At 38.4% G+C, this 13,566-nt stretch overlaps 1 protein-coding gene across 10 annotated transcripts in view; it reads right to left on the bottom strand.

The window, feature by feature from the left end:
* The window catches only part of UTRN (utrophin), a 565,993-nt gene that overhangs the window by 328,799 nt on the left and 223,628 nt on the right, over positions 1-13,566 (bottom strand). For all 10 annotated transcript variants that reach the window (XM_055535865.1, XM_055535867.1, XM_055535866.1 and 7 more), the window contains 4 exons: positions 13,012-13,173; positions 12,449-12,586; positions 7,643-7,831; positions 6,603-6,775 (listed from right to left, as the gene is read on the bottom strand). In XM_055535865.1, coding sequence (XP_055391840.1) covers positions 6,603-6,775; positions 7,643-7,831; positions 12,449-12,586; positions 13,012-13,173 — 662 coding nt within the window. The remainder of the gene's footprint in view (positions 1-6,602; positions 6,776-7,642; positions 7,832-12,448; positions 12,587-13,011; positions 13,174-13,566) is intronic.

Genomic DNA, 13,566 nt, shown 5'->3' with positions numbered 1-13,566 from the left:
GAGTTGGTGCATAGAAACACCAAATCTGTTCTGTGAAAAATAGCATGCGTGTTTTGATAGTTCAGTTCAGTTTAGTCACTCAGTCGTGTCCAACTCTTTGCAACCCCGTGACTGTAGCAGCCCAGGCTTCCCTGTGCATCACCAAATCCCGGAGCTTGCTCAAACTCACGTCCATCGAGGCGGTGATGCCATCCAACCATCTTATCTTCTGTTGTCCCCTTCTCCTCCTCCCTTCAATCTTTCCCAGCATCAGGGTGTTTTCCAAGGCGTCAGTTCTTTGCACCAGGGAGCCAAAGTATTAGAGCTTCAGCTTCAGCATCAGTCCTTCCAATGAATATTCAGTGTTGATTTCCTTTAGGATGGACTGGTTGGATCTCCTTGCAGTCCAAGGGACTCTCAAGAGTCTTCTCCAACACCACAGTTCAAAAGCATCAATTCTTCAGCACTCAGCCTTCTTTATATTCCAACTCTCACATCCATACATGACTACTGGAAAAACCATAGCTTTGACTAGACGGACATTTGTTGGCAAAGTAATGTCTCTGCTTTTTGATATGCTGTGTAGGTTGGTCATAAAGGAGGAAGTGTCTTTCAATTTCATGCCAGCAATCACCATTTGCAGTGAATTTTTGAGCCCAAGAAAATAACCTCTCTCACTGTTTCCATTGTTTCCCCATCCATTTGCCATGAAGTGATGGGACCAGATGCCATGATCTTAGCTTTCTGAATGTTGAGTTTTACACCAACATTTTCACTCTCCTCTTTCACTTTCATCAAGAGGCTCTTTAGTTCTTCTTTGCTATCTGCTATATGGGTGGTGTCATCTGTGCATTTGAGGTTATTGATATTTCTCCCAGCAATCTTGATCCCACCTTGTGCTTCATCCAGCCTGGCATTTCACATAATGTACTCTGCATATAAGTTAAATAAGAAGGGTGACAATATACAGCCCTGAAATACTCTGTTCCTGATTTGGAATCAGTCTGCTGTTCCATGTTCAGTTGCAATGTTGTTTCTTGACCTTCATACAGATTTTTCAGGAGGCAGGTAAGGTGATCTGGTATTCCCATCTCTTTAAGAATTTTCCACAGTTTGTTGTGATCCACACAGTCTAAGGCTTTTGGCATAGTCGATAAAGCAGAAGAAGATATTTTTCTGGAACTCTCTTGCCTTTTTGATGATCCAACAGATGTTGGCAATTTGATCTCTGGTTCCTCTGCCTTTTTTAAATCCAGCTTGAACATCTGGAAGTTCTCCATTCATGTACTGTTAAAGTCTGGCTTGGAGAATTTTCAGCATTACTTTGCTAGCGTGTGAGATGAGTGCAACTGTGTGGTAGTTTGAGCATTCTTTGGCATTGCCTTTTTTGGGATTGGAATGAAAACTGACCTTTTCTAGTTCTGTGGCTATTTCTGTGTTTTCCAAATTTGCTGGCATACTGATTGCAGCACTTTCACAGCATCATATTTTAGGATTTGAAATAGCTCAACTGGAATTCCATCACCTCCACTAGCTTTGTTTGTAGTGATGCTTCCTGAGGCCCACTTGACTTCACATTCCAGGATGTCTGGCTATAGGTAAGTGATCACACCATCGTGATTATCTGGTCATAAAGATGTTTTTTGTATAGTTCTGTGTATTCTTGTCACCTCTTCTTAATATCTCTGCTTCTGTTAGGTCTATATTGTTTTTGTCCTTTCTTGTACCCATCTTTGCATGAAATGTTCCCTTGGTATCTCTAATTTTCTTGAAGAGATCTCTAGTCTTTCCCATTCTGTTGTTTTCCTCTATTTATTTGCATTGATCACTGAGGAAGGCTTTCTTACTTCTCCTTGCTATTCTTTGGCACTTTGCATTCAGATAGGTATATCTTTTCTTTTCTCCTTTGCCTTTCAGTGCTTTTCTTTTCTCAGCTATTTGTAAGGCCTTCTCAGACAACCATTTTGCCTTTTTGCATTTCTTTTTCTTGGGGATGGTCATGATCACTGCCTCCTGTACAGTATCATGAACCTCTGCCCATAGTTCTTCAGGGATTCTGTCTATCAGATCTAATCCCTTGAATCTGTTTGCCACTTCCACTGTTTAATAGTAAGGAATTTGATTTAGGTCATACCTGAATGGTCTAGTGGTTTTCCCTACTTTCTTCAATTTAAGGCTGAATTTGGCAATAAGGAGCTCATGATCTGAGCCACAGTCAGCTCCCGGTCTTGTTTTTGCTGACTGAATAAAGCTTCTCCTTTTTTGGCTGCAAAGAATATAATCAATCTGATTTTGGTATTAACCATCTGGTGATGTCCATGTGTAGAGTCTTCTCTTATGTTCTTGGAAGGGGATGTTTGTTATGACCAGTGCATTCTCTTGGCAAAACTCTGTAAGCCTTTGCCCTGCTTCATTTTGTACTCCAAGGCCAAACTTGCCTATTACTCCAGGTATCTCTTAACTTTCTACTTTTGCATTCTAGTCCCATATAGTGAAAAGGACATCTTTTTTGGGTGTTAGTTTAAGAAGTTCTTGTAGGTCTTCATAGAATTGTTCAACTTCAGCTTCTTGAGCATTACTGGCTGGGGCATAGACTTGGATAATTGTGATATTGAACCGTTTGCCTCAGAAATGAACACAGATCATTCTGTTGTTTTTGAGATTGCAGCCAAGAACTGCATTTCAGACTCTTTTTTTCACTATGAGGGCTACTCCATTTCTTCTAAGGGATTCTTGCTCACAGCAGTAGATATAATGGTCATCTGAGTTAAATTTGCTCGCTTCAGTCCATTTTAGTTCACTGATTCCTAAAATGTCAGTGTTCACTCTTGCCATCTCCTGTTTGACCACTTCCAGTTTGCCTTGATTCATGGACCTAACATTCCAGGATCCTATGCAATATTGTTCTTTACAGCTCTCCACAAGATGATGGAGTAGAAGGATATGCACTCATCTTCTTCTGAGAGAACTCCAAAATTACAACTCACTGCTGAACAATCATCAATAGGAGAATGTTGGATCCCACCAAAAAAAGATACCCCACAACCAAGGTTAAAGGAGAAGCCCCAGCAAGATAGTAGGAGGGGCAAAATCACATTTAGAATCAAACCCCATACCCACCAGAGATTCTTGAAGGGCTCAAACAAAACTTGTGTGCACCAGTAGACCCCACAGAGACTGAGACAGACCTGCCTTTGAGTGTTTGAGTGTCTCCTGTGGAGGTACAGGTCAGCAGTGGCCTGCTGCAGGGGTTGGGGCTCTGAGTGCAGCAGACCTGGGTGTGGCATAAGCCCTCTTAAAGAAGGTCACCATTAATCCTACCAGAGAGCCACCAGAATTTACATAGGACTGGAGAAACAGACTCTTGGAAGGCACAAACAAAATCTTGTGCACACCAGTACCCAGGAAAAAGGAGCAGTGACCTCACAAGAGACTGACCTATACTTGCCCATGAGTGTCCAGGAGTCTCCGGAGGAAGCATAGGTCGGTGGTGGCCTGCTGCAGGGTCGGGGGCACTGAGTGTGGCAGTGCGTGCACTGGACCTTTTGAAGGAGGTCGCCAGTATCTTCATTACCTCCACCATAGTTTGGTCTCAGGTCAAACAACAGGGAGGGATCACAGCCTTGACCATCAATAGCAAATTGGATTAAAGATTTACTAAGCATGGCCCCACCCATCAGAACAAGACCCAGTTTCCCCCACAGTCAGTCTCTTGCATCAGGAAGCTTCCATAGGCCTCTTATCCTTATCCCTCAGAGGGCAGACAAAATGAAAACCACAATCACAGAAAACTAATCAAACTGATCACATGGACCACAGCCTTGTCTAACTCAATGAAACTATGAGACATGCCATATAGGGCAACCCAACAAGACAGACCATGGTGAGAGTTCTGACAAAATGTGGTCCACTGGAGAAGGGAATGGCAGACCAAATCTTGCCTCAAGAACCCCATGAACAGTATGAAAAGGCAAAAACATATGACACTGAAAGATGAACTCCCCAGGTCAGTAGGTGCCCAATATGCTACTGGAGAAGAGTACAGAAATAACTCCAGAAAGAATGAAGAGATGGAGCCAAAGCAGAAATAATGCCCAGTTGTGGATGTGACTGGTGATGGAAGTTTTGATAGGGATTATATTGAATCTGTAGTTTGCCATGGTTAGCACGTACACTTTAACAATATTAACTCTTCCAATCCATGAGCACAATATATCTTTCCATTTATTTGTATGTACACTTTAACAATATTAACTCTTCCAATCCATGAGCACAATATATCTTTCCATTTATTTGTTGTCTTCAGTTTCTTTTATTAGTGTCATATAGTTCCCAGAGTACAAGTCTTTCACCTCCTTGGTTAAATTTATACTTGGGTCTTCTATTCACTTTGATGCATTTGTAAATAGGATTTTTTTTCTTAAAGTTCTCTTCCTGAGAGTTTGTTATTAGTGTATAGAAATGCAACAGATTTCTGGATGTTAATTTTGTATCCTGCAACGTTACTAAATTTATTAGTTCTAGTAGTTTTAGATGGAGTGTTTAGAATTTTCCATATATAGTATCAATCTCTTCAGTAAGCAGTGTTGAGGAAACTGGACGGCTACATGTTAAAAAAAAAAGAAACTCGACCATTTTCTCACACTATATTCAAAAGTAAACTCAAAATGGATTAAAGACAAGTATAAGAACTGAAGCCAGCCATAAAGCTCCTAGAAGAAAATACAAGCAATACGCTTTTTGACTTAGGTCTTAGCAGTATTTGGGGGGATGTGTCTCCTCAGACAAGGACCACAAAAGCAAAACCATACAAATGGGACTATATCAAACTAAAAAGCTTTTGCACAGCAAAGGAAACTATCAACAAAATGAAAGGGCAACCTGCCACCTAAGAAGAAGTTACTTGCAAATGACGTCTGACAAGGGGTTCCTACCCAAAATATGTAAAAAACTCACACAACTCAATATCAAAAAATCAAACAATCCAATTAAAAAATGGGCAGAGGCTGAAGAGACATTTCTCCATAGAACATATACGAAAGGCCAACAGGTTCACTAAAAGATGCCCAACTAGTGTCATTAGGGAAATGCAAATTAAAACCACAGTGAAATATCACCTCCCACCTGTTAGAAAGACCATCATCAAAAAGGCAAGAAATAGCAAGTGCTAGTTTGGATGTGGAGAAAAGAGAATCCTTGTCCACTAGTGGTAGGAATGTAAATTTGTACAATCACTAAGGAAAACAGTAAAGAGGATCCTCAAAACATTAAAAATATAACTACTCTACAATCCAGCAATTTCACCTCTGAGAATACATCCAAAGAAAATGAAAACTAACTTGAAAAGATATCTGCACCTTCATGTTCATAATAGCTTTACTTACAATAGCCAAGATATAGAAGCAACTTAAATATCCGTCAACACACGACTGGATAAAGAAGGGGTGTGTGTGTGTGTGTGTGTGTGTGTGTATACACACAAATATGTATATGTGTGCTATGCTATGCTAAGTCATTTCAGTCGTGTCCGACTCTGTGTGACCCCAGAGATGGCAGCACACCAGGCTCCCCCGTCCCTGGGACTCTCCAGGCAAGAACACTGGAGTGGGTTGCCATTTCCTTCTCCGATGCATTAAAGTGAAAAGAGAAAGTGAAAAGAGAAAGTGAAGTCGCTCAGTCGTGTCCGACTCCTAGTGACCCCATGGACTGCAGCCCACCAGGCTCCTCCATCCATGGGATTTTCCAAGCAAGTGTACTGGAGTGGGGTGTCATTGCCTTCTCCGATGTATATGTATATGCATATATATATATATATATATATATATATATATGCACTTAGCTGTAGAAAGAATGAAACCTTGTCATTAGCAACAACATGGATAAACCAAAAGGGTATATGCTAAGTGAAATAGGTCAGAGAGAGAAAGACAAATACTGTATGTTTTTACTTATATGTAGAATATAAAAACAAAAGAAACAAATATAACAAAACAGAAAAAGACACACAGATACAGAGAACAAACTAGTTATCACCAGAGGAGAAAAGGGTAAGTGGAATGAGTGACACAGGTAAGGAAGGATTAAGGGAAACAAACTACTGGTATAAAATAAATATGTTACAGAGATTTAACACACAGCACAGGAGATCAGTCCTGGGTATTCATTGGAAGGACTGATGCTAAAGCTGAAACTCTAATACTTTGGCCACCTCATGCAAAGAGTTGACTCATTGGAAAAGACCCTGATGCTGTGAGGGATTGGGGGCAGGAGGAGAAGGGGACAACAGAGGATAAGATGGCTGGATGGAATCACCAACTCAATGGACATGAGTTTGGGTAAACTCTGGGAGTTGGTGATGGACAGGGAGGCCTGGTGTGCTGCGATTCATGGGGTTGCAAAGAGTCGGACATGACTGAGTGACTGAACTGAACTGAACTGAACAGGGAATATAGTCTATAATATTGTAATACTTGTATCTTACATAATATGTAAAAATATTGAATCACCATGTTGTTCACCTGAAACATATAATATTGTAACTCAACTATGCGTCAATAAAAATAAAGTACATATGAATTTACAGGTCTTTTAAACAATTAAATATTAATTTAATTTGCACATACCCTTTACGATCATTGTACATTCTATTAATTCTATCCCATTTTGCATTCAACTGAGTAAGTGTATCCCGAATCTGAATGGCTTCAGGTCCGGAAGCTTCGAGGATAACATCTGGTTGTTTTTCATGAATGACTGCAATCTGCTCTCCGAGTTTGTCCAGTTGATCTTTAATATTCTACAAAGATATTTTCATAAATTAACAAAAGCCAGCAAAGAGATATAAGAATGGAATCACAAGAGACTAAAAATTTATATTGAACAAGTTACTTAAAAATAATGAGACATAATTTCTGCTCATCAAAACTGGAAGCTTTTTAAAAAAATAATATCCAGTACAGGCCAATGCATGAGGTATGCTACATAATATCCTAACAGCAGGGAAAAACATCTTGTGATGTTCAAAGTGGCATTTATACAGGACATAAAAAGCTTTAATAATATTCTGTAAAGGTAATGAAGTGTTTTAAAGCTAGAAATTACATATACTTTCAAACATCTAATAATGCTAATTTAAATGACAAAACTGAGTTACCAGATAAACCTATCAACTCTATCAGCATTTATTATGACATGATACAAAAATGCAATCAAAATATGAGTCTTGATGATATCAAATAGTTTTTGCAAATTACCTGAAAACTTTCAGACCCCTAATTAACTTACAATCAACATGACATTCCATTTCCAACCACTAGACAAATTGTTCGTTCTAGGTGGTAAGATAAATGCTGACATTTTACATCAAATGACAATCAAGTTTCCAATATAGGAATATAATTTGTGCATGTGTTTGATTTTAAAATATCTCTGATGTTGCCAAAAAAACTGTATACATTTAAAAATCCATACCAACTATTAATAAATTAAAATTTTTGACAGCATTTCATTGGCAGTATAGGAAAAGTTTGTTTTTCATACATATTATTAATTCCTTGGCACAAATGTAAAAGGCTAAAGACCATTTAAGTAGGCACAGTGACAAATTCCTTGCTTTATTTCTATATTAACTGCAGGTATTCAAATGTACCCCCTGGATATTTACCTTCAGAGAATCTTCCTGAAACGAAAATTCTTCATAGACAACAGAGCTTAGCTCTGGAGCATTAAGTGATAATTCAACATCATCCATGGAAAGTAAAACTTTGTTAATTTCAACCAGATAATCTGTGGGAAGGGGTGGTGATCTAATTCCAGAAGCGAGCTGACTTGTTCTCTGTTGAATAGGGACTGCCTGTATAGACATCAATAACAGCAATACACATCTCTTAGAATATCCCCACAATAAACAGCAGTAAATAAAAAACTTTTTAAAAAATCAACATTATTTTGTGGAGAAATTCAATAGCATAAACAGAAATTTTAAAACTTGCTTTAATTTTTTAAAAGTTTCCCTGCACTGCTATGGAAACCATTAATAATCTCTCTATAGCCTGCTGTTAAAAGGCTTAAATAAGCTGTTAATGCTTGAAAGGTTTTTCTTTAAGACTTACACCACTAAACTCATTTAGAAAATAGGAAAGCATAACAACTCCTTTCCAAAGTTATTGAAGAAATGAGAATATGCTGCAAATCACGAAATTCTGTATGAAATAAAAATTTTAATACCATTCACAGTCTCTTGTGATTATTATTACACTCCATTTTTTTTAAATTTCACAATTAGATTAAACACTTCTGGGCCTTGCTGGTGAAAAAGTAAATAAGGGTGAAACATGTATTTGTAACATAAATTGCAAATGCAATGGGAGGTTTAATTAAAATAAAATCAGGCAATTCAGTATATAATCTTAATCTTTGAGAACAATAAAACACAATATGAATGCCCTACATAAAACAATAGGTCCTACCATGCCAAGTTCAGACAGGTTCTAACTTAGGTGGACAATTATTTATCCTGGTGTAGTATTTTCTGTGTCCTCTAATCAGAGCTTTCTAAACAGTAAAGTGCTCTCGGGGATAGGCCATTAGTCCCTGGGTTCAAGTCCTTTGCTCTTGGACAGCTACCATTTAATAATTGCTGTCTACTGCTTGCCAGTGGTCAAAGAGCATCCGACTCATGAATTAGGGTAGTTTCCCTGACACTTTCATCAGATTTCTATATTGAACTTCTGAAAAATGGTCCTCCCCTGAAAACTCAAAGATAACACTGAAAAGGCTTTCCTGGGGGCTCAGGAAAAGAATCCGCCTGCCAATGCAGGAGACACGAGTTTGATCCCTAATCCAGGAAAATCCCACATGCTATGGAGCTGCTAAGCTCGAGTGCCACAGCTGATGAACCTGTGCTCTAAAGCCTGAAGTTGCAACTACTTAGCCCATGTGCCAAAACTACCGAAGCTGATGTGCTATAGAGCCTGTGCCCTGCAACAGCAGAAACCACTGCAATGAGAAACCCACACACCATAACTAGAGAAAAAGGATGGGCAGCAAAAAAGACCCAGTACTACCCAAAATAAATTAAAAAATAAATAAATAATTTTTTTAAAAGATGACAGTGAAAAGTCATAACTGAAAATGGTTACAATTCCTAAATGAGACCTAAAACAAGATTAAAAACAGTGAGTGATTAGGATGGTGTTGACTCTTGCAGTCTGCATTTATCTGTCTCCTACAATCTGATAAACTATGACTTTCACCAATTGATAGGCAGTCCTGGATAGCCAAGTGAGAAGCAAGTCCACTGATTTCTTAACTGTATCCACAGGTTTGTTTCTACCTGACACTAATATTAATTTTATTAGACTAATGCCACACATTCAAATTTCAGTCAGAAAACATGTCTAGGTATTTACTTGTATGTCTAAGAAGGCAAACTATACATTTTAAGTAAATATAAGAGAAGGCTGAAAAAAAAATGTGTATACTCAGGAACCAATTTTAATAAAAAGATGTGAAATATTTCTTAATAATATCTTTTTTCATATTTTAATTTTAAACAGGCAAATTTTTGGCACATCATAAAAGGCAACTCAGTTGTTCCTTTTCTTAACTTTAAGGAAAAAGTAAAAAGACACAAAGAAAGTACTTAACAGGTTGAGTAATCACAGCAAAGGAGTGAAAAAACTGGGACCTGTTCTCCTACTTGGCTTTCGCATCTATCAACCAGATATCTATCTATCTATCTTGCTCAGAGAGCCTCTGTTTTTTCAAGACCAAAAATTACTCCAGGCCTCCAGATATATTTGATCTGTGCTTGTAGGACATTCAACTTTATAGTACTTTCCTCATTAGCATCACTAAACATCATATGCCAGATTGTCTTTTTCAATCTGCAATGTTGGATGACTGGTGAGAGTCACTTGTATGCCTTAGCAACCACTACAAGGCGAGGAATTCTGTGCTGTTTCTTCAGTTATACAACAGATTGTGATTCTGCAAGGTCACATGTATCCGAGTCAAGGTGAACTGGGCAGGTCAGTCGGTATTTTAAATAGAAAGTTCGAAGGGTTTTTCTTTTAAAAAAAAAAAAAAAACTATGTTCATTAAATACTGTATTCTTCTATTAATGCATACATGTATGTTCAGTCACTTCGGTCATGTCCCACTCTTTGTGACCTCCTGGACTATAGCCCACCAGGCCCCTCTGTCCATGGGATACTCCAGGCAAGAATACTGGAGTGGCTTGCCATGCCCCCCTCCAATGGATCTTACCAACCCAGGGATCAAAACCAAGTCTCCTGCATCTTCTGCATCACAGGCAGATTTTTTACCCACTGAGCCACCTGGAAGGCCTTTCTATTAATACTATACACATAATCTGGGATTTCCTGAGTGAGCCTCCGTACCCTTGCAGAAGCAGCAAGGCCATTCAAGATTCAAATATAAGCTTATGCTATGCTATGCTAAGTCACTTCAGTCATGTCCGACTCTGTGTGACCCCATAAACGGCAGCCCACCAGGCTTCCCCGTCCCTGGGATTCTCCAGGCAAGAACACTGGAGTGGGTTGCCATTTCCTTCTCCAATGCATGAAAGTGAAAAGAGAAAGTGAAGTCGCTCAGTCGTGTCCGACTCTTCGCAACCCCATGGACTGCAGCCTACCAGGCTCCTCCGTCCATGGGATTTTCCCAGCAAGAGTACTGGAGTGGGGTGCCATTCCCCAAATAGGTGTTATCCCAAGAGAGTGATCAATCAAAACACCCGAGGAGAAAAATAACATCTTCAAGATCTAACCTAGACTTTACTTCCCGATGTTTTTAAAGAATTCAGCTAGAACACAAAAGTACAGATATATATAAGGTAGCACTAAAATTAGACAATACTACATGGTGCACCTCATGCCATACAGCAACCTAAATTCCAGATACGTTAAAATTGATTTTAAATGACATTTTACAAACATTTCCCATGGGCAGAGGGGCCTGGCAGGCTATTGGCCATGGGACCCAAGAGTCAAACACACCTTAGCAACTAAACTATTACCACTATTACAAACACTTTCTAAGTTTTGTTTTTATCAAACCATAGGGAAAACTTGGGGCTTCCCTAGCAGTTCAGACAATAAAGAATCTGCCTGCAATGTAGGAGATCTGGGTTTGATTCCTGGGTCCAAAAGATCCCCTGGAGAAGAGAATGACAACCTATTCCAGTATTCTTGCCTGGAGAATTCCATGGACAGAGGAGCTTGGCGAGCTACAGTCCGTGGGGTTGCAAAGAGATGGACATGACTGAGAACTAACACTAACACACATAGGGAGAACTTGGAACTAAATAGAGTTGAACATTCGTCAACTCTCTGGAGGATAAGGACAGCTTTTTAAAAAAACTCAAAAAGGAAAAACCTGGTCATGTGTGGTTAAACAAAAATTTTAAATGGCTGTATATTAAAAGTAGAACAATTAAAAGATAAAAATCAATAAGATGATACTTTTAAAGCAAATATGACAAGGTTAATAGCTTTAGTTTAAGAAGAGCTAGCATATAATTTAAAATAGCAATACTCTATTAAACAAACGAGAAAAGGTAATTCAATATATATTTTAAATAAGAACATGAGTCCTTTTTTGAGTTTATACTCAGAATTTTTTAAAAGCCATCTATATCGCTTTGTAGGAGAAACCATGTGAAAGGCAGTAGATGAAAAGGAAAATGATAGACAGGAACCCCTCTGTGCTCACGGGAGACTCAGGAAGTCTCTGACCTGAGGGATTATTTATGTTATAAACATGGATGGAAGAGAAGGAGACACTGAGGATGAGTGTGATCGTGACTGAAAGCTTAATGCCCCTTCCCTGACAAAAACTAAGGACTCTGATTATGATGTGTCAACAGAAGAAAGCCAAGAAACCTGAATCTTCTCGTAGATTCCAACATCATCAATGAAAACTGGTTCTAGGATTACCTAACAGACCTCTAAGGAATACCAGCATATTTACAATGCAGCTGCAAAGATGGCCACTGAAAAGGGAGCTGGTGGTGAATCTTTTTCTAGAATATAAATCATATTTTATCAATGTCACAAATTTAGTTATTTGTAAACTAGAATTTTTTTTTTAATGTGGTCAAGACCTCCACACATAAAATACAAAACTGAAGGAGGAAGTCACACCCCAAAGGTTTAAAACATTATCAGAAATCCAAAAGGGATGTCCTATAATAAAGTTTTATGTTTCTATTTTCTTAGTGTTGCCTCATCCAAAAATATAAACCTATCTAGCAATACACACTAGAAAGGAGAAGGAAATACCATTGCAATTGATTTGTTTTGAGACATCATTGATTTGAGGTCTCATTGATTTGATAAATCATTTTTCAAATGATTTGAGAAATCATTTGATTTGCAACATCAAACATCTGAATGGCAAGAGCTGAAAAAGTTATGTAAGTGGAAAAGAATCTCCCCCATGACAGTACCTTAGTTTTGTTGTATCTTGTGTGCAAAAGTAGTAACTGCAAACGGATCTTTTCTTTTTTATTATCTTCCATAGGTTGATGCAACATTTGTTCTCCTCTTTGTAGAACTTCCTCAATCTGGGCTCTCTCCTCATCCATCTGAATGTTTGAAAGACATAAATTACTCAAAAGGAAAAAGCACAAGGTCAATTACTATCAGTTCCGAGCAGAACCAACCTACAAAGTATAGTATAGTCAACATATGTTTATCTGAATGATACACAACAAACGTTTGTGTTTTTCTTAAAATATTTCATATATGAAGTTAAAATAGCTCATAAAGACTGCTAGTTTAGAAGTTAAATAGCACTAAGATCACACTATCATCAGAAAATATGTCTATTGTTTTAAGATATTGTGTAAATCCCATGACAAATCTTACTTTGACACTTTGAAGAAAATCACATTTAAATCTGTTCTATCATGTTTGGCAGATATCTGGGTAAACATCATTAGTGTAAAGATGTAATTAACAGAGAAGAAAAGTGACAACACCATGGTTTTGAAAATCTCCTTGAACCAACCTTTTCATCTTCATCACTGGATTCCAAGTGTTTTTCCATAACCTTTAACATATTATCTATGTCACTTTCTAATTTTTCCAAGTCAGAGAAAGGCACACCAACTTCAAATGCTTCACTGGTGACCATACATGGATATGATAACGGTTCCTGGCCAATTAGCAACTGTGGAGGGAAAAACGTTCCTTGAAAAGACGGTCTGAACTTGACCTTTCACCATTAATCAGTGTCAAGAAAGAACCAGCATTTATTTGAATTGACTTTAGTTTATTCACTCACACAGCAATAATTTTACCAACTTGGGCGTCTCTGATTACCACGTTCTCCAAACTCCAGGCACAGATGTGAAGTAGTGTGCAAGTGACCCTGACTGCCTGGAGTATGTGAGGGGCATTCTAGGACCACAAACAAACACATCAGGAAACAGTGCCATGATGCAGAAGCCACCCCTGCCTTGGCCACAGAGAGGAAGAAAGACCACCTCCTAATACAGGAACATCACAAAGAATGACTCCCAATTAATGTTCTCCAGCACAGGGCCCCTTGGATTGTGATACC

The sequence above is a fragment of the Bubalus kerabau genome, chromosome 9 (assembly GCF_029407905.1).
Source record: "Bubalus kerabau isolate K-KA32 ecotype Philippines breed swamp buffalo chromosome 9, PCC_UOA_SB_1v2, whole genome shotgun sequence".
Lineage (NCBI taxonomy): Eukaryota > Metazoa > Chordata > Mammalia > Artiodactyla > Bovidae > Bubalus > Bubalus kerabau.
The sequence above is the reverse complement of the archived record's forward strand: the minus strand, read 5'-3'. Positions and strand labels throughout refer to the sequence as shown.